This window comes from Phaenicophaeus curvirostris, chromosome 2 (assembly GCF_032191515.1).
Source record: "Phaenicophaeus curvirostris isolate KB17595 chromosome 2, BPBGC_Pcur_1.0, whole genome shotgun sequence".
NCBI lineage: Eukaryota > Metazoa > Chordata > Aves > Cuculiformes > Cuculidae > Phaenicophaeus > Phaenicophaeus curvirostris.
Genome location: NC_091393.1, coordinates 35,241,077 through 35,268,552, shown reverse-complemented (window position 1 = coordinate 35,268,552; position 27,476 = coordinate 35,241,077). Strand labels below are relative to the sequence as shown.

The 27,476-nt window shown below is 40.6% G+C and overlaps 1 protein-coding gene across 1 annotated transcript in view; it reads left to right on the top strand.

The window, feature by feature from the left end:
* Positions 1–3,093: 3,093 nt before the first annotated feature.
* The window catches only part of SEC63 (SEC63 homolog, protein translocation regulator), a 56,894-nt gene continuing 32,511 nt past the window's right edge, over positions 3,094–27,476 (top strand). Inside the window, exons 1-4 of the mRNA XM_069851691.1 lie at positions 3,094–3,234; positions 19,797–19,896; positions 21,318–21,432; positions 25,039–25,151. Of these exons, the coding sequence (XP_069707792.1) occupies positions 3,111–3,234; positions 19,797–19,896; positions 21,318–21,432; positions 25,039–25,151 (452 nt within the window). The 5' untranslated portion in view covers positions 3,094–3,110. The remainder of the gene's footprint in view (positions 3,235–19,796; positions 19,897–21,317; positions 21,433–25,038; positions 25,152–27,476) is intronic.

The window sequence follows — 27,476 nt, the reverse complement described above, 5'->3', positions numbered from 1 at the left end:
CTGTGAAAAGGGATCTGGGTGTCCTGATGGACAACAAGCTCAATATAAGTAAACAGTGTGCTACTATGGCAAAGACAGACAACAGGATGCTATGTTGCACCAACAGAGATAAGAAGATGATTATCCCACTCTACTCTTTGCTTGTTGGGCCACACCTGGAACAGTGTCCAGTTTTGGTACCCACTATACAAAAAAAATATGTGGACAGGCTGGAGAGGGTCCAGAGGAGGGCCACAAAGATGATCAAAGGACTGGGGAGCCTGCCGTATGAAGAAAGGCTGAGAGAACGGGGTTTGTTCAGCCTTGAGAAAAGAAGGCTTAGGGGAGACCTTATCACCTTGTTCCAGTATTTAAAGGACAGCTACAGAGAAGATGGAGGCTCCCTTTCTACAAGGACTCACATGGAAAAGATGAAGGGTAATGGGTACCAGTTACTCCTGCGGAGATTCCAATTGGACACAAGAGGAAAATTTTTCACAATGAGAAAAATCAGCCATTGGAATAATCTCCCCAGGGAAGTGATGGATTCCCCAACACCAGACACTTTTAAGATTCAGCTGGACAGGGTGCCAGGCCACCTTATCTATGTTTTTGCCAAGAAAGGTTGGACCAGATCGTCCTTGAGGTCCCTTCCAACTTGGTCTTTTATGATTCTATGATTATGGTTACAAACATTTGTTCATAGGACCACACATAATAATCCACTAGTAGTAAGGCTGACTGCATTGCGCTCCTTTGCTAGATAGTTTCTTCCCTGTTTGGGAGTAGGTGAATGAGAAGAGGCTTTAGTTAGCATTTCAGCAGCAACTGAAATTCTTGGCAATAATATTGCTGACACAATTACGGCATTACAAGAAGACATTTCGCAACCCTCCAAAATTATACTGCAAAATAGAAAGTCATTAGACAATTTGTTAGCTTCACAAGGGAGAATGTGTATAATTGTATTAATACTAGTTGTTCGATGCACGTTGACCAGAGTGGAAGGATTTCCGCTGATGTCTGGATGTTGTAGGAACAAGTAAAATGAAAGCATAAAGTGCAAGTGGACAACACTCCAGCAGGATTCCATGGAGTATGGTCTTGGTTCACCTCCCAAGTACCCCATTTAGGAGCTCAGGCTCCTAAATGAATTCTGTATGGGTTATTATTTTTTATAACGATCTTTGCAAGACTGGTTTTTTTTGTATTCAGTGTTGTAGCATTTGCTCTACTCAACTGTGCTTACACCTTAGAGGCTACAAATATTCTGCTCCCAAATGATAACAAGAATGTTAATAAAAACAAAGGGAGGACTGTTGTAGAAAAAAGATAGCCCAAGCCCGGCACTGGCAGCTTAAACACTAAGAGCTACAGTGAACAAAGCCTACAGACTGCAGTATTCAAACTGTAACAAATGTATTACAATATATTACACATCTAACCACAGAATCTGCCAAAACCAACCTAGAGGAAGTGAAACAGGATACTGTATATTGTATAAGATGACCACTTAATAGGGAACCACTTAGTAGCTAAACACCAAGCAAATGAAACCAATAAAAAGCAAGAAGACCCCAGACCTTAATACTGCTATTGGTCCGAACTGTCATGTGAGGACCGAGGAACTTAGATGGTAAGGGTGTAACTGCCCAGGGATCTCTCTGTTTGGAGTCCTTCTTTGGAAGCACGCAGCTTGAGGAGTAGTGCTATTAATAAAAAGGACTCTATAAAAGAATCTCTTTTTAGCTTATTGATTCAGCAGTTACCTCGAGTTAAACCCTGTTATGGTGGCTGGCATGTGTTAATTTCCATAACACCATCCGCAGCCTGCCTCCTGGCTGGGGAGCCCTGCACTACCAGAGCTCAACAGCAGGAATAATTTTTCTCAGAACCTCTTTTCCAGTGGCTCTTGGCTAATAGCTCAACAAGCTGGCAAGTGGAAAGCAGAGACAGGATGAGGCCAAAAGCAGCTCTCTGGGACTACCTCACCAGGTCAACAGAAGTCACAGAAAACCCCCTCACGATCCAACAGGCCAAAGGAGTGATGGTCCCAACAACTGATAAAAAACCCTTAGCTGGGCTCAAAACCAATGGCATCAAGAAGCAGGGACATGTCCCACTAGATCAAGCTGCCCAAGGCTCCATCCAACCTGGCCTTGAACATCCCCAGGGACGGGGCATAAATGTGCGCTCGCATCCCAGAAGGCTGATCATATCCTGGGCTGCATCAAAAGAAGCGCAGCCAGCAGGTTAAGGGAGGTGATTCTGCCCCTCTATTCCTCTCTTGTGAGACCTCATCTCCAATATTGTGTCCAGTTCTGGAATCCCCAACATAAGGATATGGAACTGTTGGAATGCCTAGAGGAGGGCTACGAAGATGATCCGGGGGCTGGAGCACCTCCCGTATGAGGACAGGCTGAGAGATTTGGGCTTGTTCAGCCTGGAGAAGGCTCCGAGGAGACCTTATAGCGACCTTCCAGTACCTGAAAGGGCTACAGGAAAGCTGGGGAGAGACTGTTTACAAAGGCTTGGGGTGATAGGATAAGGGGGAATGGCTTTAAATTGGAAGGGGGGGGAAGATTTAGATTAGACTTGAGGATATCTTTGCGATAAGGGCAGTGAGGCCCTGGCACAGGTTGCCCAGGGAAGCTGTGGCTGCCCCATCCCTGGAGGTGTTCAAGGCCAGGTTGGATGAGCCTCTGAGCAGCCTGGTCAGTGGGAGGTGTCCCTGCTCATGTCAGGGGGGCTGGAACCGGACGAGCTTCGAACTCCGTTTCCCCTGCGCCCTCCCGCGCTGCCGCCCCGGCCCCGCGCGGGGTGGTGGGTGCCTGTCACGTGACAAGCGGCGCGGCGGAGGGCGGGGCGGGGGCCGGGTCACGTGACAGGCCGGGGGGTGGGGCGGCTGGTGACGCCGCGCGGCGATGGTGGCTGCCGGGTGACACGTCTCCTTCCGCGGCCGCGCCGCTCCAGGGGCGGGAGAGCGCCCGTTCTCGCGGGATCCCGGAGCGGCTGGCTCGGCCCCGCGCGAGGCGGGACGGCGAGGCCGGGCGGCCGGCGGCGGCGGCGAGGAGGAGGAGGAGGAGGAGGAGGGGCGCAGGCAAGGCAAAGGCGGGCGGCGCCGAGCGGCCATGGCGGGGCAGCAGTTCCAGTACGACGACAGCGGCAACACGTTCTTCTACTTCCTCACCAGCTTCGTGGGGCTTATCGTCATCCCCGCCACCTACTACCTGTGGCCGCGGGACCAGCACGCCGGTGAGCGGCCCTGGCCCCTGGTGCTGCCCCCACCTCCGTTCCCGGCACCGCGCTGGGCCCGCACCGCCCGCCGCGGCTGCGGGACGGTCCATTCGTGGGCGCGGGGTGGGGGAGGCAGGAGTGGGGGTAACCGGACTCACAGTGTGAGTCCATTTAGCGGCCGGGGGGCACCGGGCTCGCGGCGTGACCCATTCAGCGACCCCTGGTGGGGGGGGTGGTGGGAGGCAAGAGTGGGGGCAACCAGACTCGCGGGGCGAGTCCATTCAGCGGCCCCGGGGGGGGGTTGGGGGGGCACCGGGCTCGCAGGGTGACCCGTTCGTGGGCTCCGAGGGGAATGGGAGGGTCGGAGCCCTCCTGTCCGACCGCACCGCTCCTCCTGCAGAGTCATTGCTGCGCCGGGGTCCGGGGTTGCGGTTCGGGAGTTGGTTGGATTTTTCTTCCCCCCTTCTCCACCCCGTCCCTTCTGCCTTCCTTGGTGTTTCGGGGCGTATGACCTAAATTTTCATCGTGGGAAAAGAATAAACTATTGAACGTTGTCCTGGAGTTGACGCCAAAGGGGAAAAGTTACCAGGCTCTGCTTCTCTTTGTTGTAAGGTCACGGCCGGCGTGAAAATGGGGCTTTAATTCTTTTTCCCACTGTAAGTCATGCGGTGTCCTCGGCGCTGTGTTTCTGTTCCACCCTATGGGGTGACGTTTTGTCACCCAAACAATGTTAGAAAGTTTCTCTGAGTACTTCCAGGTTTCATTTCCACAGTCATTTCCCTCTTTGTCTTTCCTGCATCCCCCTGTTCTTAGAGAGAGAGAAGGCGTTTTGGTATATAGGCTGCCAGGAACACGTTTTTAACTGCAGTGGAAAAGGCTGTAGAAATTGAGTTTAAAGGCGGGATGGTAAATGTTCAGTAAAACGGATGTGCTTGATGCTGAATCCCATCGCTGAACCTACTGGCCTCTTAAGAACACTTGTGTTTTGCTGTTTGAGAAAAATCCCTTTTGTTTACTGCATGTTTTGTGTATTGTCTGATGGTTATGTAGTGTTTTTGTATTCTATTTTAAATGGTTCTGTTTAACTTAGTTTTATATGTGAAAGAAATACTCAACAATTAAATCTTATTCCTGTAGCCTCTCCTAAGGAGTAAGTAGAAAAGTATTGATGGAACAAGGGCTACTTGGGTGGTGAATCACTGCTGTTTGCAATCTTGGTTGATGAGAAACATGCTTGGGGCTTCCGACAGGGCACTGGCTAGAGAACCTCTTTGAGGGACTGATCACTGCTGTCCAGGTACTACTACCTGTTGCACCACTGAAGAATTAGTCCCTTCTGTTGCAAGGAAGGCTTTCTCTGCCATGTCTTGCATAGTTCTGACAGTTGCAAGAGGGAGGTATTACTGTTGTTGAAGGTATTTTGTAATCTTTGGGTCATGTTGAAGGAGTGGGAAATTGGAGACAGAAGAGAACTGTACTTCTGTAACCTTTCCGCAAACTTTATTTTTGTTCTGGAGAAAAGTGGGAAGCAATAGGGAAGAAAATTTTTCTTTCTCTTGAATAATGTTTTGCTTCCTTTGTAGTTCTTAGCAGCTGCTTCTGGGGAAAATGGATGTGACTTAGATGAGATGCTGAGCAGAATGGTATAGCCAGCATTGATGCTTGGTGCTATTGACTTTAGTTTGAAGGGGCTAACAGAAGCAGGAAAAGCTGCTGAAATACTGTCAAACCTGGGAAGACTTTACTAGTTCTATATTTGCACTTCAGATATCCTTATAGAATGGCAGAAAATGGAAGCCTAACTTTGCAATATGGCTGTATGGATGGTACCCAGTTTCCAAGTAGGCCTGCCATTGAACGTGACTCATTTCTTTCCCTCTTGCTAGTGCTGTGTGTGGAGGTCCTCCTGTAAATCATTCTGCAGTTAGTGCTAGATTCGTACAAAGTTGTATCTAACCTTACTTTCCAAAACACAAAGTAAATTTTATTATTATGCTGTTGGTACAACAATGGGTCAACTAGGTGAAAATTGCCAGGCATGGCAATGAATGGAAATGAATGGCTTCTGCCTCATAATTGTCTTAATGGATTTTAAAAGGTGAGTCTAGTCCAGTGTTTAGCATATGGTTTGATAGCATGGCTACCATGTTCTGGTTGTGTTGTGTTCTGTTCTGCAGACTCTTTTCAAATAAAGAGTTTATGTTGTGCAGATTGCATTCAGGACTATTGGAGCACTCCCATGCATCATTGTGGTGTGTTGGTTGTTTAAGTGTTTGGTTCTTGTGTGACTCCTTTCCAGCAAAATCCTCTGAATAGTCTTCACACAGCTTTGTATGTATTCAACCATACCTGTTCCAGCACTTGAACTGGATTTCACGAATAAATCAAAACCTTGTGAGGATGCAAAGTACTAATTGTTTAGCTGTGACTTCTTGTTTTCAGAGTAGTTCACTGAAACGTATGTATAGTTTTGGAAGGTAAGGTAAGACCTGTCTTCAGAAGTTGTTTTCCAGTACTGCTAGCTTCTGATTCATGTAGTGAGCAGGAATATCTGGACTTTGATAAGAGGTATTGATTTTGATACTAATTTAGAGCAGGTTTTCCAACCAGTGAGGTGTGGTACTGGGCCCAACTTAATAAGCTCTACCAAGGCTGGGGCTCTCTCTGTGCAGGACCAACTAATGTTTCTGTTCTGGAATTGTTTTGTCCTACTTGTGCTAGAGAATCCAGTGTAGAGCTCCCTGGGCAGTTGATGATGTCCAAGTGGACTAGGTAGCTGTTCCAGCTCCAACTGCTGTAGAGCCTGCTGGGAGTGAGAAGGCTGAATTGGAGTGTACTTCTGGGAAGGAAATCACATGCCTGTCCTCCTCGCTACAAGACCCTTCTGCAGTGCGAACCAGAGCACCTGAAAGATACAGAGCAGGTTCATTTTTTTGGCAGAAACTAGATTGGAAGATGTGCTTCAGCCTCACTGTTTTGTGACAGCAAACTGTAACTAGTCTGAAGCAAGAGTGCAGCACTATAGCGGTGAGGTTGAGCCTTTGATGCCCACTCTTTTCTTCTGCAGATGCACAGGCAGAGATTGCTGGTACTTGGTAGAGTAGAGAGTATCATGGAGGGGGAACACACAGAATGTGAGTGCAAAATGTTCATGACTCTGCAAGTGACGTTTAGCACCAAAAGTCAGAGAATTGACAATGTGTAAGATTCAAGGATTTGTTCTGTGCTGTGGTTTGCAGTAAATGCCCGCAGAGCAAATAATAGAAAGATTTGTTCTTGCCGTAGTGAATACTGGTAATTAAGAATATGTCTGTATTGTTTTGCTACTTAGAGAAAACTCAAAATGCGTTACCTGATGTCAGTTTTTTAGCGGGACATTTTTTTGGCAAGCAATTAAGATTTTTGCTTTTAGTTCTTTTAAAAATATACTTTGAAAGGATTTTTCAATACTGCTGTCTTGAACAGTGTGACTTAACAACTTGAGTCTTTCAAGTCCTTAGTAAAGTCTGAACTGCTTTTGTTTCCTGAGTGTCTAAACCTTCTTTCTCTAGGCATTTGCTGCGAGTCCACATGAAGTGTTGCTACAGCCTGCAGTAGGGATCAATGCTTATGAATATATTGGAGAGTTTTGCTGTGGTGTGGTAGTCGTCCTATAATTTCATTACCTCAGCTTTGATAAACCAAACAAGCAGGTAATTGACTTTGTAAAACAGATTTGTCCCAATAACTTCATTTCTTAGGTGTTCATTGTAGAGCTAATAAGGCTCTTGTAAAAGGTTAATTGTTCAACTTTGTGTCTTGGGCTAGTGTCATAACTGCTTCAAGGTAGCAATGCTTTAGCAGAGCACATCTTGTATTTCTCCTCCTCCCTTGTGCCAAATAGAGCACCTGAACAATGTGGAGAACTGGAAGAAACTCGCTTAATTAAAAAGTATTTTCTGAAATGACAATTTTTAAGTTTTTCGAAATATTAATGGTTACAGTTGAAAAGATATTTTTCTCTTGGCAGTTAGGAGTGGTTGAGTGCCCATCAAAGTATCTTTATGTTGGTGGACTTGAACCAGTTTCGCTGTGGGCTTGTGTGGATTAAACATCAGCGTCTAGAAAGGAAATGGAGTTGCAAGAGGTGAATGAACTTAGTTGAATAATGTGCCAGTTGTCACACAGTGCTGATGGGTTTACAGAACTTCGTGTACTTTTTGACTTATGCCTGTGCTGCTGAATTGAGACATGAAATTATGAGGTTGTGCTGAAACAGGTGATCAGAGATGATGTGCTTTAAGTACATCTTTCAATGAAAACTTGTCGTTCTGTCTAATTTTTTACTTCATTTAGGTCTGCGTTAAATAAATTATCCTGGTTTAGGGCACTGGTTATTCATAATGTGCTAGAAAGCTGCTGGGAATAGAAGAAATCTCTATACCAAGTCTTTTGCATTAACTTGAACAAAACAAGGTGTTGAAAATGGTTCAAAACAAACAAGCAAACATAAAGAACAATAGCTGTGAATGCAAGGATAATGTTAGTAAAGGTTTTCTCTTGTAGACTCTTCTCTTAGAGAAAAGAGGTTGTAGGAGCTATTCTTCTTGGGACGTAGAGGACATAGATCTTTCTTCTTGAAGTGTAAGAACAGAAAAACCTACCGAGGCAAGGAAAAAAACAGGTGCTGCATTTTTCTTATCTAAGAAAAAATATTGATATGAAATGGTTAACAGCTGTTCAGTTTACTTTCATTGGGATAGAAATTAAGTATGGGATTTTATTTTATTTTGTTTTCAGTCCCCTCCCTTTCCAGCTGTATTTAGTCCTGTTACTCACTAACCTGCTTCCCCTGCACCCTTCCCTCCTAAATGTTTCTGTTTCTGAGTTGTAGCTTAAGTTTGCTTGAAAAACACGGGGCTAGTACAAAGAAAATATTTTAAAGAATCTGGTTAAATGAGGCTATTCCCTGCAAATTTTGAAGACACCATGCGTCTAGAAGTAGCGTAAGCAGTTTGAGAACCCTTGTTCTAGTCCAGCCTTTTTGTATTGAGTCTGGGCAAAGTACAGAAATACTTCAATATAGCATATTAGGTGATTATTGAAAGAGAATAGAATACAATGGTGACAATGCTATTTTGGTTTTTACTGTATTTGAAACAGTAGAATTTTTGCTTTCTGCTGTAGATAGAATCATAGAATAGTTAGGGTTGGAAGGGACCTTAAAGCCTATCCAGTTCCAACCTCCCTGCCATGGGCAGGGGCACCTCCCACTGGATCAGGCTGCCCAAGGTGCCATCCAACCTGGCCTTGAACACCTCCCGGGACGGGGCAGCCACAGCGTCCCTGGGCAACATGTGCCAGTGTCTCACCACTCTCATGGTGAAGAAATTCTTCCTAATATCTAGTCTAAATCTGCCTGTCCCCAGTTGATACACATTGCCCCTTGTCCTGTCACCACAAGCCTTTATGAACAGTCACTCTCGCGTGTTCCTGTAGTCACGCGTTCTTGTGAATAGGTAGTGCTTGGCAGCTGCGTTCAAAACCTTGAATAGAAGTCCTGAGAAAGTACCTCTGTAAAGGTTTACTATGTTAGGAACCATACTTTTCTATGTATCTGCCTGCTGTGATGGATATCCATGTATAATAGTGTAAATGTAAAGGTTTCTCTAATTTTTTGGTGCATTTTCTGTCTGTAGATCTCAAGGTTGTCATTCAAATTTAAGATGGAAGTAGAGGAACTGAGGGTATAGAATTTATTTGGCTCTTTAAGGACAAACAGTGAGTCTGCTTGGATGTGATTCAAGTTAACATAGAGAACGCAGGCAGTGTTTCTTCAGTTTTATCGATAATGGAGTAATGAGTGCTTGTACCTTAGAGGAGCTGGGGGAAAGGAAGGACATTTCTCTACTACCTCATACTGCTGCTCCCACTCCTGGGTAGAATTGTTCTGGGCTGCTTCTGATCCTCAGGTGAGATAAGATTGGTTGAAGCGGATTGACTGTGACCCCTGTCCATGCTCACAGCCCATTGAAATCTCATTAACCTTACCTCAGTAGCATTTCAGTAGTATGGGATACATTTGCAGGATGCTGGTGAAGGTCAGGAGAAAAGGATAGGATAAAAACACAGGATGCTGTGCTCATTGATAATGCTTATGTGGTGAACGGGTGTAGGCGTGAAAACTTTATCTGTGAATATAAGCATCTTGTGCCTGCATATGCTTGTCCTTTCCTGTTAATATAACCTTCAGGCATTGTGTCAGGAAGTGCGAGGAGAGTCAATGAAACTCAGTTATGCATTTAAGAGCTATTGTTGCATACAAATTGATTTTTTTTTCTAAATACTGAGAGATTGAGTGTACTATGGTTAACTTGAACCATTTCAAGTTCAGAAAAATATAGCTTATTAGGTGACTATTAAAAGGGAGAATAGAATAGGATATAATGGTTGTATTTCCACTGTATTGTTAGTTTTTTACTATATTGTTGTTTTGAAGCAGTATGTTTTTTTGAGAAACATTTAAAGAAAAAGGCAAACATAATGAGATGTCATCAGTAATGCCTATTCATTATCTCAAACTGCTTTTCAAAACAGTGTTTGGACAGTGTTAACTAAACTGCTCTGTTTTTTGGAAAAAAAGGCATGTTTTTTAATGGAATTTTTAAATATTATAATCTTGTAAGAATTGTAGGTTCCTAGCAGTGAAGTAAAATTAATAACTCTGTATTAGACGTTATTTAGGTAGCTTTGAGGCTGTCCAGAACACTTACAATAAAAAGCTTTTCAGTATTAATATAAAGCTATTACAAGAACTTCATCTCTCATTACATGAACACGAAAACAAAGCTGTTTATTTTTAAAATTCATCTTCTGTTATGGAAACTTATGAAAACAGCATTGTAAAAGTTGTATTATATACCTTGTTCTTAATTTTCTACTTGCTGCTGGAATATCTTGACTACTGTGTAGATGCCACTGAAGTACCAGGATTTACAGGGTACGTATTAGAGTCAGTGCTATTTAACCTGACATTCAAGGGTAGAGTGTGATGGTTCAGTTTGGTTTAACTGCTCATGAAACCATTTCTTGCAGCAGGAACAGGAACTTGAGAGGAGCTAAGTAATTGATGAGAGATGGGATCAACAGTGATTCCAAAGTGAGAATTTGGGGTTTGGTGGTTTTGGTGTTTGCTTTTTGTGTGGTTTTTGCTTGTTTGGACTGTTGTATTTTTTCTGCCCTCAAATTCACGCTTGTAAAGAAGGGTGCAGATCTGCAGCATTTTGATACCTAGACTGGGGCTGCTGCAGTGTCCTTCCACCCTGTGGTGCTGCCTTCTCCTGGTGGTCCTTTCCCACAGTTGTTAGGCAGGACCTGACAGGACCTGATACCTTCTGTGTCTATTTCATGGTGAGAGAGGTTGTGCTGTTTGGACCATATCAGTAGTAGGGGAAGGCCCAAAATGGGTACTTAATTTCTTTCCTGAGCAAAAAGATGTCTCCAGCAATTTAAATGTAGAATTTTAGACTGTTGAAGAGATTTGCAGATTCTCACTTAATATTTCCCTTGTACAAAAATAACTTAAGCATTCTAAATGTATCTATTGAAAGTGATTCATTTTACATTCAAAATACGACTTTATCTGGGTTGGCTGTTTGAATTATTTGAAACTAGGGTATTTGCTAGCGTTGTGACTTCTACAAAGCCTCACCGGTAAAGTTCAAATACCATCAGCTTTTTTAAGAAATGAAAGAGTGGGTATACTGGGTCAGGTCAGGTGTCATCTTTACATACTGCCAAAGTTTGTGCCTCAAGGAGGGAATAACAGGACAAATGTAAATGCTTCCTCTGTATATTCTCCCAGTTTACAATGGTTATCTGTTCAGTGATTCCCTTTTAGCATAGCGTCTATACCATGCTATGGCAAGAAGTTCACCAGCTCTGCTGCCCATAGTGCAAATAATTACCTTTTTTTTTTTTTGCGCCTGCTTCTGATTTTATTTGGCAACCTTAATTGCTGTACTGGAGGAAGCAGTAAACATTCAATCCTGCCCTGGCTGTCAGGTTTTTTACAACCTCTACCTCTTCATGCACTTTTCTCTCTCCCAGCCCAAAGACTATATTTTTAACGTAAATCTTCTCGTGTGTTCAATGGCCCTTATTTAACCTTAAATGAACGTTTTATAGTTGACCCTCTTTGAGATGGGGACCGGGACTGTGCATCCTACTCAAGCTTGTATGTATTCATAGCTTATGTGATGAAATAATGTTTTCTTCCTTTCCTAACAGAAATTCTCAAAACATTTGCTTTGCGTTTATAACTATTGAGTGCTCAGCTGGGTTTTTCACAGAACAGTTTCTTACAACACCAAGATCTCATTGCTGAAGTAATACTGAGCTCTAAGCTCATCCTTATATATAAAACATTAGGATAGTCCCTGTTGCTGAAATTCATACACCAATCTAGAGTATACTTGGTTGATCTTTGCAATTGTTCAGTTTACTCTCCCCCCACGTCTTGTTACCCAGAATAAGTTAATGTCTAGAAGCTTGATTTGACTGCTCACTGATTTACCAAGGTTACTTATTAGAGGACTGTGTTGTGGTTCCAACACAGATTCCTGCAGAACTCCTGGCAATTTCCTTCTGCTGAGAGAATTGGCCATACGTTTAGTCACGTTTTTGCAATATTTAGATATTTGTCATGAAAGGCTAAGAAGAACCTTACAGAAGTCTTTTGGAAAGCACAGGCCGTATCAGTGGGATATCCTCTTCCATACGTTTAGTTACTTTAGAGGACTTAGTTTGTAAAGTTCACTTTCCCTTTACAGAACAACTGATAATAAATGGGTGTATGGTACTTATCACTGTGTCCACCAGTTCTGTCCTTCATTGTGGTTTCTTCAAGGTGTGTATCAGAACAGTACTGAATACAGGTATTTTTCATGATTGGTGACATAACTGACTTTTTTCTACATTTGCTTTGAATTGAATATGTTGTAGTTACCTCCCGACACAAAATTGATAATGTAAAGCTTATAATTAATATGGAAGTTTTGGAGCCCAGTGCTGTTGCTAATTTCATCTAAAATTGTTAACTTTTACTCGCCTGGGTGTCATTCTGTAATAAAATGGCCAGTTCTGACTCCTTATAAGACTGCATTGCAGTTTTGCTCATGCAACTGTAGGTCCAATCCTACTATAAGGTTGATAACTTCTAAGTGACATCACCTAAACTAGTATAGTTACTCCCACTAACAGTTGTGTGAGCAGAATGAGACAGTAAACTAGTTGGAAGGAGAAGATTTGTAAGTGGCTTAATTAGGGGCAACGTGATGTGGAACTGTGCCCCAAGACCAGTGAGGTGGGCTACAAACAGACAGCACAAGTAAGTAAACTCTGAAAAGAAGTTAGCTTTCAAGATGTTCAGTCATCTGATGTTGCTGTTTATTAAAGTTGTTAGTAACATACTATTTTTGGTTGTCAAATATGTGTGAATGAAAAGATAGGTTATTTTGTCCCTTTTATGCTTAATCTAGTTGCTGTAAATCACACTCTAGAAAAGAAGTCTTGCTGTTCAGGTCTTTCACAGGACTCTCCATAGGTTATGAACTGCACGGAGTTTTAATGTTTTTGTTAATTGTTACTCAAACCACTACTTTTTATTTACTTCTCTGAATATTTACTAGAGAAAAAAAATCTCATCGAAAATAATTAGGGGCAGATCATTCAGCTGCAAACATTTTAGTGAAGAGGCCAACTTGAACTTGACCTCTTTATAGAAAAACTCAAGGTAAAGAGGACAAGTCTTACAATAATAGACAAGAAAATTAGAAAGCATCTATTCACTGATCACTTAATTCTTCACTGATATCAGTTCAAAGTCTTTCACCAGTGTTTTGTTTGTCTTGCCTCCTGGAACATGCTTTCCAGTTAAAAAAAATAAAACATCAGCTGGAACACTAATGGTTATCTGAAGGCTTTTGGATTTAAGCAGGTGCGTTTTGGAAAAAATTAAGGTGAATTTAATTTGCTTCATAGAATGGGTTGGAAGGGACCTTAAAGCCCATCCAGTGCCATCCCCCCTGCCATGGGCAGGGACACCTCCCACCAGACCAGGCTGCTCACAGCCCCATCCAACCTAGCCTTGAACACCTCCAGGGATGGGGCATCCACAGCTTCCCTGGGCAACCTGTGCCAGTGCCTCACCACTCTTATCGCAAAGAATTTCTTCCTAAAGTCTAATCTAAATCTTGCCCCCCTTCCAATTTAAAGTCATTCTCCCTTATCCTGTCACTCCAAGCCTTTGTAAACAGTCCCTCCCCAGCTTTCCTGTAGCCCCTTCAGGTACTGTAATGTTGCTATAAGGTCTCCCCAGAGCCTTCTCTTCTCCAGGCTGAACAACCTGAACTCTCTCAGCCTGTCCTCATATGGGAGGTGCTCCAGCCCTCTGATCATCTTCATGGCCCTTCTCTGGACCCATTCGAACAGTTCCATATTCTTCTTATGTTGGGGATTCCAGAACTGGACACAGTAGTCCGTGTGGGGGTGTCACAAGAGCAGAGTAGAGAGGGACGATTTGCTCCCTTGGCTTGCTGGCCATGCTTCTCTCGATGAGCCCAGGATATGGTTGGCCTTCTGGGCTGTGAGACTTATGCCTCGTAACTTGGGATTTTATACTAGAAGACAATCTTTATTATAATAAATTTTGAAATTAGTACTTCAGAGGCGTTGCTGACATTGAGTTACTGTGAGGTTGAATCCTGCCTCTTAGTTGCTGGGGAAAGTGGATTACTGCTTTAAAACATCACTGTCAGTTTTTGTTAGTGGCTTCTTTTGAAAGTGTGTGTAGTGTTCCTGTGATTTTTAATTTATTCCTGGATATGAAACTATAGCATGAGCATTCTTTTGTTTTATAATAATTATCAAGGGAAATGCAAGTAGAAGTAAGCCAAAATGAGGCAGTAGGGTAGTGTTTTCATACTTGTATTCATAACCTGTTATCTGAGAAATGGTTCTACGATTAAAAACACAAATTTGTTTAAAGAACCTTGATTCAAGACCTTGGTAAATAAATTGTTTGTAACATTAATTTCTGTCGTTATTGAAGTAGGAAAAAGTCCAAGACTTCAGCCTCTGTCTATGTATGTGTATACACAGTGTGTATGTACACGTACATATAGCTGTTGAAAGGAAATAGGAGCCTTTTCAGTACAGTGTTTAGAGGATTAAAACTGTAGGACACTGAATAAAGAACAGCTAAATCGGAAACTAAAGAGCAGTGTTACAGCTGAGCCCTGTTACCCTCAGTTTGAATGGAATGGGTTTAGTGCTTAGAGCCATGGAACACTTGGGTCATAGCCTTTACTGAAGACTTGTACACTATGTGTATTACTTCCACCTCTTGATGTATTTCACAGGTGTCAATTTCTGAGGCAGGAATAGAGGGGATGACTTGTTCTCAATAAATTCGGTGAAAGTCTGTCTCTCAGATGATCTTGGTGTTTTCTAGGCCCTACAGCTCTGTTACTCTGTGTTCCTTTGCTGAAGGAAGTCCTCTTCTTTCAAAATCAAGCAGCGTTCACCTCTGGGTGAATTGTCTGCATCTGTTGTGCAGGATATTTCATATGCACCTCCTCATGTTTTTTTCTGATAGAGTCCACTGGAGCTGTATTTTAGATTTGCTGCCTTTGCTTTTCTTAGTAGCCTGAAGGCAGAAAGGACATAGGAGGCTGGGACATACTCCTTCTCTTTCTTGCTGTTTGATGTAGAAAGATGGCAAACCCGTGGCTTCCATTTATGATTGATAATAGTTATTTTGGTAGTATTTGGCTAATTCTAAAAATTGACTATCATTTTTTTATACTCCTGTGTGCTTTAGGTACAAAATAAGACTATTGGTGTTTGAGGAAAAAATACTATTTAATGTTTTAAAAACCATAGAAGAGATTCACTGTCGTCAAGGGCTTTACTGTCAAATGAGAAGTTACCTTTACTAGAGGAAAAGCATTCTGCCGCTTCTACGTGTTGTCCCTCTGTAAGCCTGTGTCAAAGAATAGTGTCTGAAGTGCTCTTAGGCTTTAATGGGGAGCCATGATCTGGAGCGAGAAGAAAATGGACAACTCTTATCTGCTTCTCAGACTCTGAAACTCTTTGCAGTGAAATGTATTTACTCCTGTGTGCTTGGGGTCTGTAGGATATTGCAGGGGTGCCAGTTCTGTGTTATGGCAAGTCTGCTTGCGTGAAAGAAAGCTCCTTGGGAGAGGAAAGCAAAGCAAAGCAAAAAAGGGCCTGATTTATCTGCAACTTCCTCATTAGGAAAAAAATTGCTGCTTTTGGTAAGCACAGTAATCATCTAGTATTCTGGCTCTCAGATTTCTTCTAACAAGATAAGTATTTTCTTTGGTGCAATGACACACTTGTCTGTAAATACACAGGAAATCTGCAGGAATATGGCTTTCCTAATCAGGGTGATGTTTTGCCAGTAGCTTTCTGCCTGGGAGCAATGCTGTCTGTACTTTCCCTTCCTTCTCCCAAATAGCTGCTGATTTTTGAATTCCACAAGTTAATATGTGTTAATGATGACACGTGACAGAGGAAGTGCCTTAGGATAGCTCTGATTAATTTGAATAGTTTGGACTTCAGCCTTAGTTTGGGAAAGATACGATTCTCTTTATGTTCCAGACACATAACTCTAAATAATCACTGTTTAATGTCCTTTTTCCTTTTGGGGTTGTTAATCAGATAAAAACCATTGCAATCCTGAGATTAGAAAGAAATCAATGAGGTGATTTTGCTTTGATATGGTTTAATCAGTTGTAATTAGATTGGATCCAGAGTTGTTCACATGTGTATAAAATGCAATGGCTGTTCAGCATCATGTCTAAATTTGATATTCCTCTGAAGAGGTGACCTTGCGCAGCATAGCTGTACCAGGACGTCATTGCCAGGGACTCTTTAACTGGCTTAGTTATGTTGTTTACCTATCCAAAGGTACCTACAACACTTGCCTTTGTGGGTGTTTTTTTCTTGGTGTTATTGTCACTGTTCACAAAATGTGACTCCAGCAGCCTTTACTAGAAGGCTGTTCCAAAACCGCAGTTCTCTCATTATAAAAACACCTTTAGTTTCTAGCCTCGCTTTCCTCTGTGGTCAGGTTTTATTTGACCTTATGCCAACTCTTTAATTTGCCCTGCACAACTCCATGATGCCTTCCCCTAAGGGCCTTTTATAAGCTTTTTGGCATGGTAAGGTGAAGGGTATTGGCTCTTCTGTTTAGTCTGGAGAAGAGGCTGAGGGGTGACCTTACTGCTTTTTAAAACTACCTGAAAGGAGGTTGTAGAGAGGCAGGTGTTGATCTCTTCTCCCAAGTAACAAGTGATAGGATGAGAGGAAATGGCCTCAAGTTGCATCAAGGGAAGTTTAGATTGGTTAGTAGGAAAATTAATTACTGAAAGAGTGGTGAAGCATTGGAACAGGTTGCCCAGGGAAGTGATGGAGTCACCATCCCTGGAGGTGTTCAGAAAGCATGTAGATGTGGCACTTCAAGGCATGCTTTAGTAGACATGGTGACGTTGGGCTGATGGTTGGGCTTGAAGATCTTGGTTCTTTTCCAACCTTAATGATTCTATGATTCTTGCAGAGAGGATACAGAGGGGAAAGGAGGGGGTTGTCTAGCATTTGTGGGGCTGGACAGTAGGCAGGTTTGAGAACTGGGATGTTGTGTCACAAAGTGGTACAGATTTTTAAAGATGAGGCTCAGCAACTTGTTATGAGCATCCTAGAAAGAAAAGAAAAACCAAAAAACATTATAAGGAGTCACATCCTGTTAGGCTCAGTTTTGCAGGATTAAGTAAACAAAGTTCTCTTAGTCAGCTTGTGTTTTTCTAAGAGCACTGGTACACATTTTCATGTTAGTTTTTGCAAGCAGCATAGTTAGCAATTGTTTCTGCAAGCAGCATAGTTAGTTAATGCAGTTACCAGACAGCATTGCCACTCCGTTGTGCTGTAGAGATGTCTTTGGGGCTGTGATACAGATTGCATCAGGTAGCTGCTCTGGGTCATTGTAATTGAACTGAACAGTTGGCTTCATCTTGCTTCAGCATTGCATGACTGAATTTGTTGATAATTGAAGTGAGCAATTTATGTCTAACATAAACACATGATTTGCTCAAGTATTGTCCTGGACTTTTTCATAAAAGCATCATGTTATGGCCCGTAGTTGTCCAGTGACCATTTAGAACTTCCAGAACACTTCCCCCCTGTTTCTGTAGCAGACCTCTTTAGTCCTCATAACTTGTCTGTCTAGTCTTAAACTCCATCAGCTTTTTCTGAAATGGCAGTTCTGTACGCTGTGGTAATCTTAGTTTTTCATTAATTGTAGTTTAATTTCAAGTAACAATTAGCTTACACCTAGCTGTGGTCAGTCCAGTTCTGAACTCATAGATATCTCCCACAATTTGTCTTAAAAAAAAAAAAAATAAAAAGAAAATGCCAAATGAATTTGCAGAATCAGTGTTACATTTTAACAGTTTTCATTGCCTTCTGAATTTCTCCTTCACAGTGCTTTCCAAAGTCTTGAAGAAGTGAGGTGAAAGTAAGTGGGTGGTTGCTTTACCAAATATTAGTCATATGTTTTTTTGTTTAGAAAGTTTTGTGTATAGTACCTGTCTTAAATATGTGAACAATCTTTGCAGATCAGGAAAACCACAAAATACCAGTGTGGTTTATCTATTGCAAAAAATTGCAAGTCAAGTTTGGAAGCTTACTTTGAAGCCTTGCAGGAGTGGGATCAGATGCAAGGGATTGAATTATCCAGCCTTAGGGATTGAATTTTCCTTCCTTATCTCCGTTTCTCCCTCTTCGGGGATGATGGGACTATTAATCTAATCTTCTCAAGGAATTCCATCAAACTGTTTAGTATCACGTTGAGTTCTGGGGAAGTCATACTGTATAGAATTAAGTAGTTCGGAATAAGCTAATATACTTTTTCTGATTCCAGTACCTTGTCTCTGCAAGCTTTAATATTTGCTTGCTTTACTAGTTTGTGGATGGCCAGCTATCTCTTTCCGCTAAATCAGCTGGAGTTTAAAACACCATCTTGCGCTCACATCTAATCTGGGTTAAATCTGAACTTGTGGTTGATATGATACACGATACTGACACTTCCGGACGTGTTTGTCTGGCCTCACATAATTCAGTGACTGCAAACTGAAGGTCTAGATGCTTCACGTGAATTGTGTGCTTGCTTAGAAATTCAAATAGATCACCGAACCCTGTATCTTATGTCCCAGTGTCTAAAGAATAACTCGGAGGTCGCTCTTTTCCACAATCACCTTTTAGAAATTTGCCAAAGAAAAATGTTTGTGTAGCATAACTGCTCTTTTAGTTAAGATGAATGCATCACTTTGTTAAAAGTGCAGCATTGAAATTTAAGACTTCTTAAGGTGGTTGACATGCACTTTGGATCAAAGTTGATATAATTCCTGCATTTCAATAATACACAAACTTCTTTTACACTGGCAAATTTAGTCACTTTGTTGACCAGCAGTATCTAAATGTATTGAGAGATGATGAATTTTCTCTTAATTCTTTCTCCTTTAGACTGAAAAGCGCCAAGTGGTCTTATTCTTTTGTACGTAAGGTGATTAGAGTGATCACACTTCAGAAGTGTTGCAGGTCAGACTGCATAGTCTAGGAATAGGCAAGTTTCTTAATCTTAACAGGGTTGAAGTCACTTTAACACAATTTTAGTGCTAACAGAAATTCTGTACAAGCTATTTGCTTTCCACTGTGTTTTTCTTAGCAAGCAAGACTTCCTTGACCAAGACTAACTTGATCTTGATTAACTTCGAAATACAACTAAAATTTTTATCGGAGAGAGATTCCCTGCCTTGTCAGGGTGTTTACAGTATAAATGCAATTTCCTTCCAGTCCTGAAAGGACATGGGAGAAAATCTTGTTGACTAACTTGTTAATACATAGTTTCTTGCTAAAGGCCTATTATTAGTGAATTACATAGCTTACTAATAGCTATTATCTTACTCTTCCTTCCTTTTCTCCTTCAAGAGGAAAAACTTAAATTAAGGCAACTTATAAAAAGCAGATGTTGCGAAGAGGAGGAAATTGGATTGTATTTTGGATTGAGGAAGGAAGTAGCTGGTGCTCTATCTGCACTATTTAGTTGTATACAAACACCATTTTGCATGTAAGCTAGGTTTTTGGGGATTGGTTTGTTTTGTTTTGCCTGCACACAGTAGCTTACATACTGTGAAATGAGAGATTTAACTGGAGTTGAGTGTAAAATGGCAGAAGTAAAACCTACAGGTGCACATTAGCCAGGCAAAGGCTGGATTCACAGTGGTTGCTATATGGTGTGTGAAAAATGTACCTTTTAGGTGGTGGAGAAGAATCTGAAAAACTTGTTCAGTTTATGGATGTGCAGTGTCACTTAAACTGATGGAAAACATTCTTTCCTCCAATATTGCTGGACCTTTCGTTAGTCCTGCAACTGATTTTATACCACCTGCTCCAGGATGAGTTGAGCATGTTTGTTCTGATTTTTGTCAGGTTAATCACAATCTTTCTCTATTTCTTTATAGAGCAAATTCGATTAAAAAATATAAGAAATGTATATGGAAGATGCTTGTGGTATCGTTTGCGACTGTTGAAACCACAACAAAACATAATTCCTACAGTAAAGTAAGTACATTTCATTTGCATGACTTTTTCCATTAAAGTAATTCCTACACTTTTTAAAATAAAAATATTTTTTTTGTAATCGAAGCGGCTGGAATTAGTTCTGTAATAATGTTTTTTGTGTCACAGAAGAAATTTCACAGAATCACAGACTAGTAGGGATTAGAAGGGGCCTCTGGAGATCATCTTGTCCAACCCCCCTGCTAAAGTAGGTTCACTTACAGTAGGTTACACAGGAATGTGTCCAGGTGGGTTTTGAATATCTACAGAGGAAGAGGTTCCACAGCCTCTCTGGGCAGCCTGTTCCAGTGCTTTGTCACCCTCACAGTAAAGAAGTTTTTCTTTATTGAGGTGGAACTTTCTGTATTTCTGTTAGTGCCCGTTGCCTCTTGTTCTGTTCCTAGGCACTGTTGAGAAGAGTCTAGCCCCATTCTCTTGGCACCCTTTACATATTTGTAAGCATTGATAAGGTCCCCTCTGTCTTCTCCAGGCTAAACAGACTGAGCCTCTCCTTATGAGAAATGCTTCAGTCCCCTGATCATTTTAGTGGCCTTCTGCTGGACTCTTTCCAGTAGTTCCATGTCTTTCTTGAGCTGGGGAGCCCGGAACAGGACACAGCACTACAGATGGGGCCTTGCTAGGGTAGAGTAGAGAAGGGAGGGTAACCACCCTCCACCTGCTGGCCACTCTTCTAATGCACTTCAGGATACCATTGCTGGCTTGTGGTTAATTTGTTGTCCATCAGGACATTTAATAGGTAATCATTATTATCTAGTATGGTTTGAGATTAAGATAGGTGCTGTTTATCCTTTATAAAATATCTGCTAAATGAAACCAGTGACCCTCAGCACTAATAAATAAGTAAACAGTGCTCTTATTAGTGCCAAAAAAACCAATCCTCCCCCACTGAAGTTAGTGGTGCTAGCCATGCTTTTGATTTAAATATTTAATATGTAAATATGTATAATAGTAATTTGTGTGTTTGGAGTTGATGGGTTTATATCCTTTAGTTCTTTATTAACCCTACCCTGAAAATATTTTGCTGTCTGTTTTGTATCTGTTTCAGCATTTGGAGATTTTTTTTAGCATTGTTTTTGTCTAGGATGAAGTTAAAGTCATCCTTTAAAAATAGGAAATACTGTTGTGTATCTGCTGAGGAGAGACAGTTAAAGAATAGAAAGTGTCTTTGATAGTGGCTTGCCTGTATTTAAAAAAACCTGAATAATTAAAAGTCAGAGCAGCTGTCTCACCTCTGTCAAAGATGGTGTTATAACTGAAGTACTCATACCTGCTTTAAAATGCTTTAATGTTTCTTGCTGGTTTAATATTGTCTTGAAGACTGATATCAAATGGCTTTTTACTGTATTTGGAGAATTATACTAGAGCTAGTGGATTTGTACATTTAAATTCTTTCTTCCAAACAGGAAAATAGTTCTCCTTGCTGGCTGGGCATTATTTTTGTTTCTTGCTTACAAAGTTTCCAAAACAGACCGAGAGTATCAAGAGTACAACCCTTATGAGGTTTTACATTTGGATCCTGTAAGTAAAAGCATCTTTCACTACTCTGTACTACTGTAACTGTATAATCTATGTGTAGATGTCAAATTTAAGACTTGTTTTTTTTAAATGAAGCATTAACAAAATCACTAGATACTTTCACTAAAGTTCTTTTTTTGGCACCTGAAAGTTGCTGCTATTTATTGTGAAGTCAGTCATTAGATATTTATTGCCTGCGTCTGTACTAATTTATAACTTCCATGTCTAACTCCTTCAAAATTGTACTGAATTTATTAATACAGTGAGGTGGATTTTTTTTCATCTGTTTTGAATCTTGTGATGTTTTGCCTTGCATTGTAGAGGAAAAAAAAAAAAAATCATTCAGCCTTCTATGCCCTGTGAAAAACTTCTCAATAGCAGTGTTTTGGAATGCTGCTAAATAAACTGTATAAACAAGAATATGGATTCATTTGATTTATTGTTGTATGGCAGTATTTCTCCTGTCAATTGAAGGTTTCACTAAAGGGTGTTGGTGATGCACGTTTTTATGTCGTAAAGGTTACCTTGACTCTTTTGCATCTGAATGCAAACAACATTCTAAACAGTGAAACCAGCCAAATGTTTTATTAAACTGGGGGGTGGGGGAAAAGATGTACTGTTTATCTAGAAAATAAATGCTTGACAGATAGACTTATTGAACATCTCTTAAACTCTTGTTTAGTCTTGTCAAGCTCGTTTTTAATTCGTCTTAACCACAATACCTCAACTAAATTATCTGCTGATATTAATTCCTGATACAAAGCTCCTTGTTTGAGTAACAGTAGAGTCATTTTTTCCCTTCTGAAGTCTGAGGTATCTTTTACTCTCCAGTCTAAGGGAGTAACACTGTGGATACACAAGAGTATGGAAGAACTTAGAGTGTATCTGTTTTGATCAAACTTGAGGAGTATTGTTAGTGTGGGAGGGCTTAATATATATGTGGACATTAACAAACACATCACTTGCTACTAGTCATGTGACTTCTCAGCATAAGGGTGGGCATCACTGGTACTGCTTTTCTACCCTAAGAAAGCTACTAGAGCAGATCAGTACACTCTGGCCTGTTTCTAGCTAGACAGGTAGAACAAGACCTGCCTGTCATGTGCAGAAGCAAGTTATTTAAATTCAACCTCTGTTTACTTTCTCTGACTGCTTGCTGACTTCCATTCTCTCACTGACGCACAGGAACAAGATAAACTTTTACTGTTGGGTGGTATCTGTTGGAAATGTGTAGTTGAGATGTTTGTGTTTCTGGGTTAACTTTGGTTAAACAAGTCACACTAGTGATTAGGTCATCAGAAGATTATCTTTTGCCGTCTTTGGAAAATTTCTGCAAAGTAGCAACCTTGAGGGGAAAGAAGGTGAATTAGTGAATTCTAAGTTAATGTTTGTCAGTGAAGACTTGCAGTTGTGCTCAAGGCATGCAACTTTTCCAGTATTGTTTTCTTTACCTGGAATGCTCTGAGAACTGGTAGAGGGATGGAGTATATTGTCATAACAAGTTGGATTAAAGCCAGAGACATAACAAGGGGCATGAGATGGGTGTGAAGATAGGTCAGTTGAAGTAGGGCTCAAAATAGGAGTCCAAAATTCCAGAGCTTGTTTGGGTTTTTGTATTTCTGTGCTATCGGATGTCTGTTAAATCCTGCTGAAAAACTTCTAGTTCAGACTACAGGACACTTAACAGCTTTCTTCTGTAACAATTCAAGTGGAACATTTAGAGTTGTTGGCAATCCTGCTGATAGTGAAGTAATACAGATGTTGAAGTGTTGTTAGTTAATCACAATGCTGTTGTTAAAATAAAAAACAGAACCCCCCAAACTTGGAAGAAAAAGGAGTGTGTGAGTTGCAGGCAAGCACTTGAAAGTTTTCATAAACAATAATTTTGCTTATTTGTATTCACACCATGACGAAGATCTTTTTTTTTAAGTCTCGTTAGCATATCAGCTTACTACAAGAGGCTTTTTTTTCCTGAGAAACACTGTAGTGTGAACAAAGTCCACATAATGTTCATGCACCTTATTTTATATAAAATGTCAGCACTTTGAACATAGAATAGCTCTTTTTAGAGTGCATCACTTAAATCCGCTATGTCACTCTGGTAGTATTAGGGCTTTATTGAGTGAGTGTCCTTACTGCCATTTTACAGGTGGGGTCAAAGGCAGAGGCATGAAGCTTAAAACTGATTATAATTTTAGATTCTTTCAGTAAGATAATTAGGACCTTAATTTTTTTTTAGGTACTTAATATAGGGAATATTTATGTTCCAAGTAGGGTGTGACTGACACCAACTGTCCCAGGCTGCTAAGCCTTTCTCTAAGTCAGGCCTAACCTCTGTGGCCAAGTTTCTGGAAGTGAGAAGCAAGCAATTAATGATAGGTGGAAAGTTTATCAGCTTACCAGGGATTGCATATAGCCTTTGTTGCAGATTAAAAATATGATTTTTTTTCTAATAAGTAGCATTCATGTAAGCCATAAACTCATTATTTCTCCAGAAGTCTGATTTTTTTTTTTTTTCTATCTCCTACTCACTTTCCAGCTTCTACTACTCACCTGGCATTCATCTGTCTAGTCTTGAAATGGTTGGTTTTACTTGAAGTCTAACTTCTTGTGGAGTAAATTCATCCTTTGTATTAAATGAGGCAGGCATGCTGTTGAAAAAGTGGTGGAAAATGGTAGATGCACTATATAAAGAGAGAGAAAGTAATAGAAACTGAAGCCTCAGGGTAGTTTAATTTCTGGTTTAAACTTACTGAAATAGTACCATGGTCTTTAAATCACTTCTTGTGTGTTTGTTATGCAGTTAGGGTCAGCACGCTAGGCCTCTCTGCCACAGAACGTTTGAGAGTCCTGTGGTAATGATTCTGCTAAACTTGGCAGATAGTTTACTAGAAAAACTTCATCTGCAGTTCCTGTAAAGTTTTGTGGGTTTTCTCGAGTAGTGAAGTTGACAGTCCAACCTGAAAGTTAGTGCACAGGGGGTTGTTGGTGGCATTTAACAATGCACTGTGCTAGAATAAAAATCAATCTATCTTCTTGGGTTTAAGTAATGTATTCCCTTTGTTCAAGAAGTTTGAAATAATTTATGGATAGGATGATTCTAGTCAAAAGTGTTCTGAAGCAGCAGGGCAATCCACTGTTCCTGGTGACTGACAGATTTATTTCTGCCTGCAAGCTGCAAGTGAACCATCATGCTTGATTTATGAACTCTTTGCTTAAATAGAAGAATATTGCAAGTGAGAATTCTTCATATTCATGAATATGTTTAGGAAAAGATAAGATTTATCAAACAGGTAAGGCTGTCTTACCTTTTTTCTACGGATGGGTGAACAAGGTAAAACAAAAACCCCAATATGTAGCCTTATGAATGTCTTTCTTAGACTATGACTTCTAACTTGTTTTAAAAATGTAATGATTATAAAAATGTTATTACAAAAATAATTGTATCTCCATTAAATGCATAGGTAGTTTCATAGTCATATTATATTAGAACGTGATTCTTTACTTCAGTGAATGGTTCAGAGAACTATTGCACAGTATGCTTTAGAGTATAGATATAGAAGAATGGGTTTGATTTATTTATTAATAACTCAAACTTTTCTTTTTAAGGGAGCAAGTGTATCAGAAATTAAGAAGCAATACCGTGCACTGTCGCTAAAATACCATCCAGATAAAGGAGGAGATGAAGTTATGTTCATGAGGATTGCTAAGGCCTATGCAGCGTAAGTTTTTTTTTGGGTTTTTTTGTCTGCCAAAAATGGGAGACCTCTAAGAAAATAGCAAGCATGACCTAAGCAGCCAGGGAAAATGTGTTCAGATATGTAAGAAAAGTCAAAACACGTTTCAGTTCAGTGCATACTTCCTCTGTACAAGTTAGAAAGGATAATTTGATTTTTTAGCAACTGTCAGAATAATGTAAGATGTTTGATCATTGTATCAAACTTCCATGCCAGCTTGGAAAAATGTTTCCAGTGTGAGATAGATGGGTAGATATTTACCTAGATAGGTAAATATATATCTTTATATATCTCTATATATATAAAGCCTCAGAGATGGGTGTTGTGGTTTTTAACTGATCAACTCTGCAGCAAATAAATATATTGTTCGTTTAACCTGATGATAAAGCCAAAGAGTGTGAGAGACAGTATTTTAACTCTGTTCCCATGTAGTGACAAAGGTGTTTCATTTTGGTTCTGACTCAGTTTTCTCTCGGCACCCCCACGTCCCTTTTCATTTGCACTTGCCTTGCAGTCCTGATTTTTTCATTCACTGACTGTTTCATATTACTTATGTAGTTCTTAAAAGCTGAATCCTCAAATCCTCTTTTCCTCCAGAGCACTTTTTGGGCCTTAACTCTGCTTACAGCTTTTTTAATCTGAGACCCAATATGTAATATTAGAATTCAGTATGAAGGAAATCCATTTTTATTAAATGTTTCCGTAGCCAAGATATGGGTTTGGATTTTGTAATGCTGTTCATAAATGAAATGCTAATATAGCTTTATATTCTTTTTTACTCTGATTGTCAGTCAAAGTCCATTGCTTTCTGACCAGGTTCTTCTAGATATTGCATCTGTGAAGCATGTAATGCTTAATATCAAATTTCTTTATCTGAACACAGTTGATGTTACATGATATTTCTCATTTAGCAGAATACATTTGTATTGTGTTTTAGAATAGTTTGTAAGTCATCAAATACAACAATTTCAATACACACTTCAATCAGAATACTAATGTTTCCCATTACTATTCTCTCTAACATGCTCACTGTCACAACACTGGGCATCCTCAGGTACCAGGAAGGTGTGTGTGTTGAAGCCAGCTCAAGTAAAAATTATTTTGCTAGTTGTCTAGTTTTTATACTGTGTTGGGCTGCGCCAAGTATGTGCTTTCCCGATGCTGGTCTTGCCAATTCAAGGAGGCGTTCATACTTTAATGAACTCATGCTACCGGTTGATCTGCTCAACTCTTGATAGGTGTTTAAATAAAACAAAGGTTGCCCTCTGGTCTTGTGTGTTGAGACAGAGTCAAGTCTTTTCAGTAGCTGTGGTGAGTGACTGTGGTCAGTCAGAGCTTCATGGTATGTTGCCCTTGCCTGTCCTGTCTGACCCTTCTTCCATTGTAGGGGTTTATTGGGTCAATCACATTTAAGAACTGAGCAAGCTGGTGATATCTGCTTGTGAGTTGTCTGTGGTTGACATTACTGACTGGTTGACGTTACTGACTACTTGAGAGTCCTGTTTGAGTTGAGCTGAAAAGGGGAGCCAGTGTCATACTCTCGTGAATGGTTTTGAGACACATTTGCATTACTGTGAAAGTCTCTTCTATAGGATATTCTAGTATTGCTTTCTGAACTCCTGGAACATTTTACTTCTTTGCCAGCTAGCACTGGAATGCGTGATGATGCAATTTGATACTTGAAACACTAGTGCAAGGGCTGTGGCACAGGCATATCTTGAAGTAAATGATGGTGAAGTTTATCAGCCATGCATGTTTTGAAAGAATATAGAAGATACCATTCGGTGTGGCTGCTTGTTAGCAAGTGGGAGACTTAGAAATGGTCAGATGTCTGATACACTATTTCTTCTGAGACAATCTTCCACGTAGATTCCATAGTGAATGTGTGATTTCTGTTTCCTAAAGCAGTATTCTTCTCTGTAGTGACAGGGCTTTTGTTTGAGGTTGTATATTATTGCCAAGAAACTGTCATTATAGAGACAGGCTTAGAAACTGTAAAGTTTAGGAGGTGGTGTCTTCTCACTTCTTAAATATGAAACTAGGGAGTTCCAGGAAAAAACAACCACCAAGCAAAAGTTAAGTATCTAGAATAAGCGAATAAAAGCCCATGTGGACAACTTATGCTGTATGAACTAATCTTGCATATTCGGTTTCCTTGCAGAAGAAAGATAATGTTTTCAGTCTTTGTCTTTCAAAATTTGCCGTAGTGAAACCTGACATTGAAAAATGCTTTTTGCTGGTGGATCACTCACTCAAGGGAAATGATTGTTGTATCTCCAGTATGAGGGCACACCTTCTGTGTCTGATTTC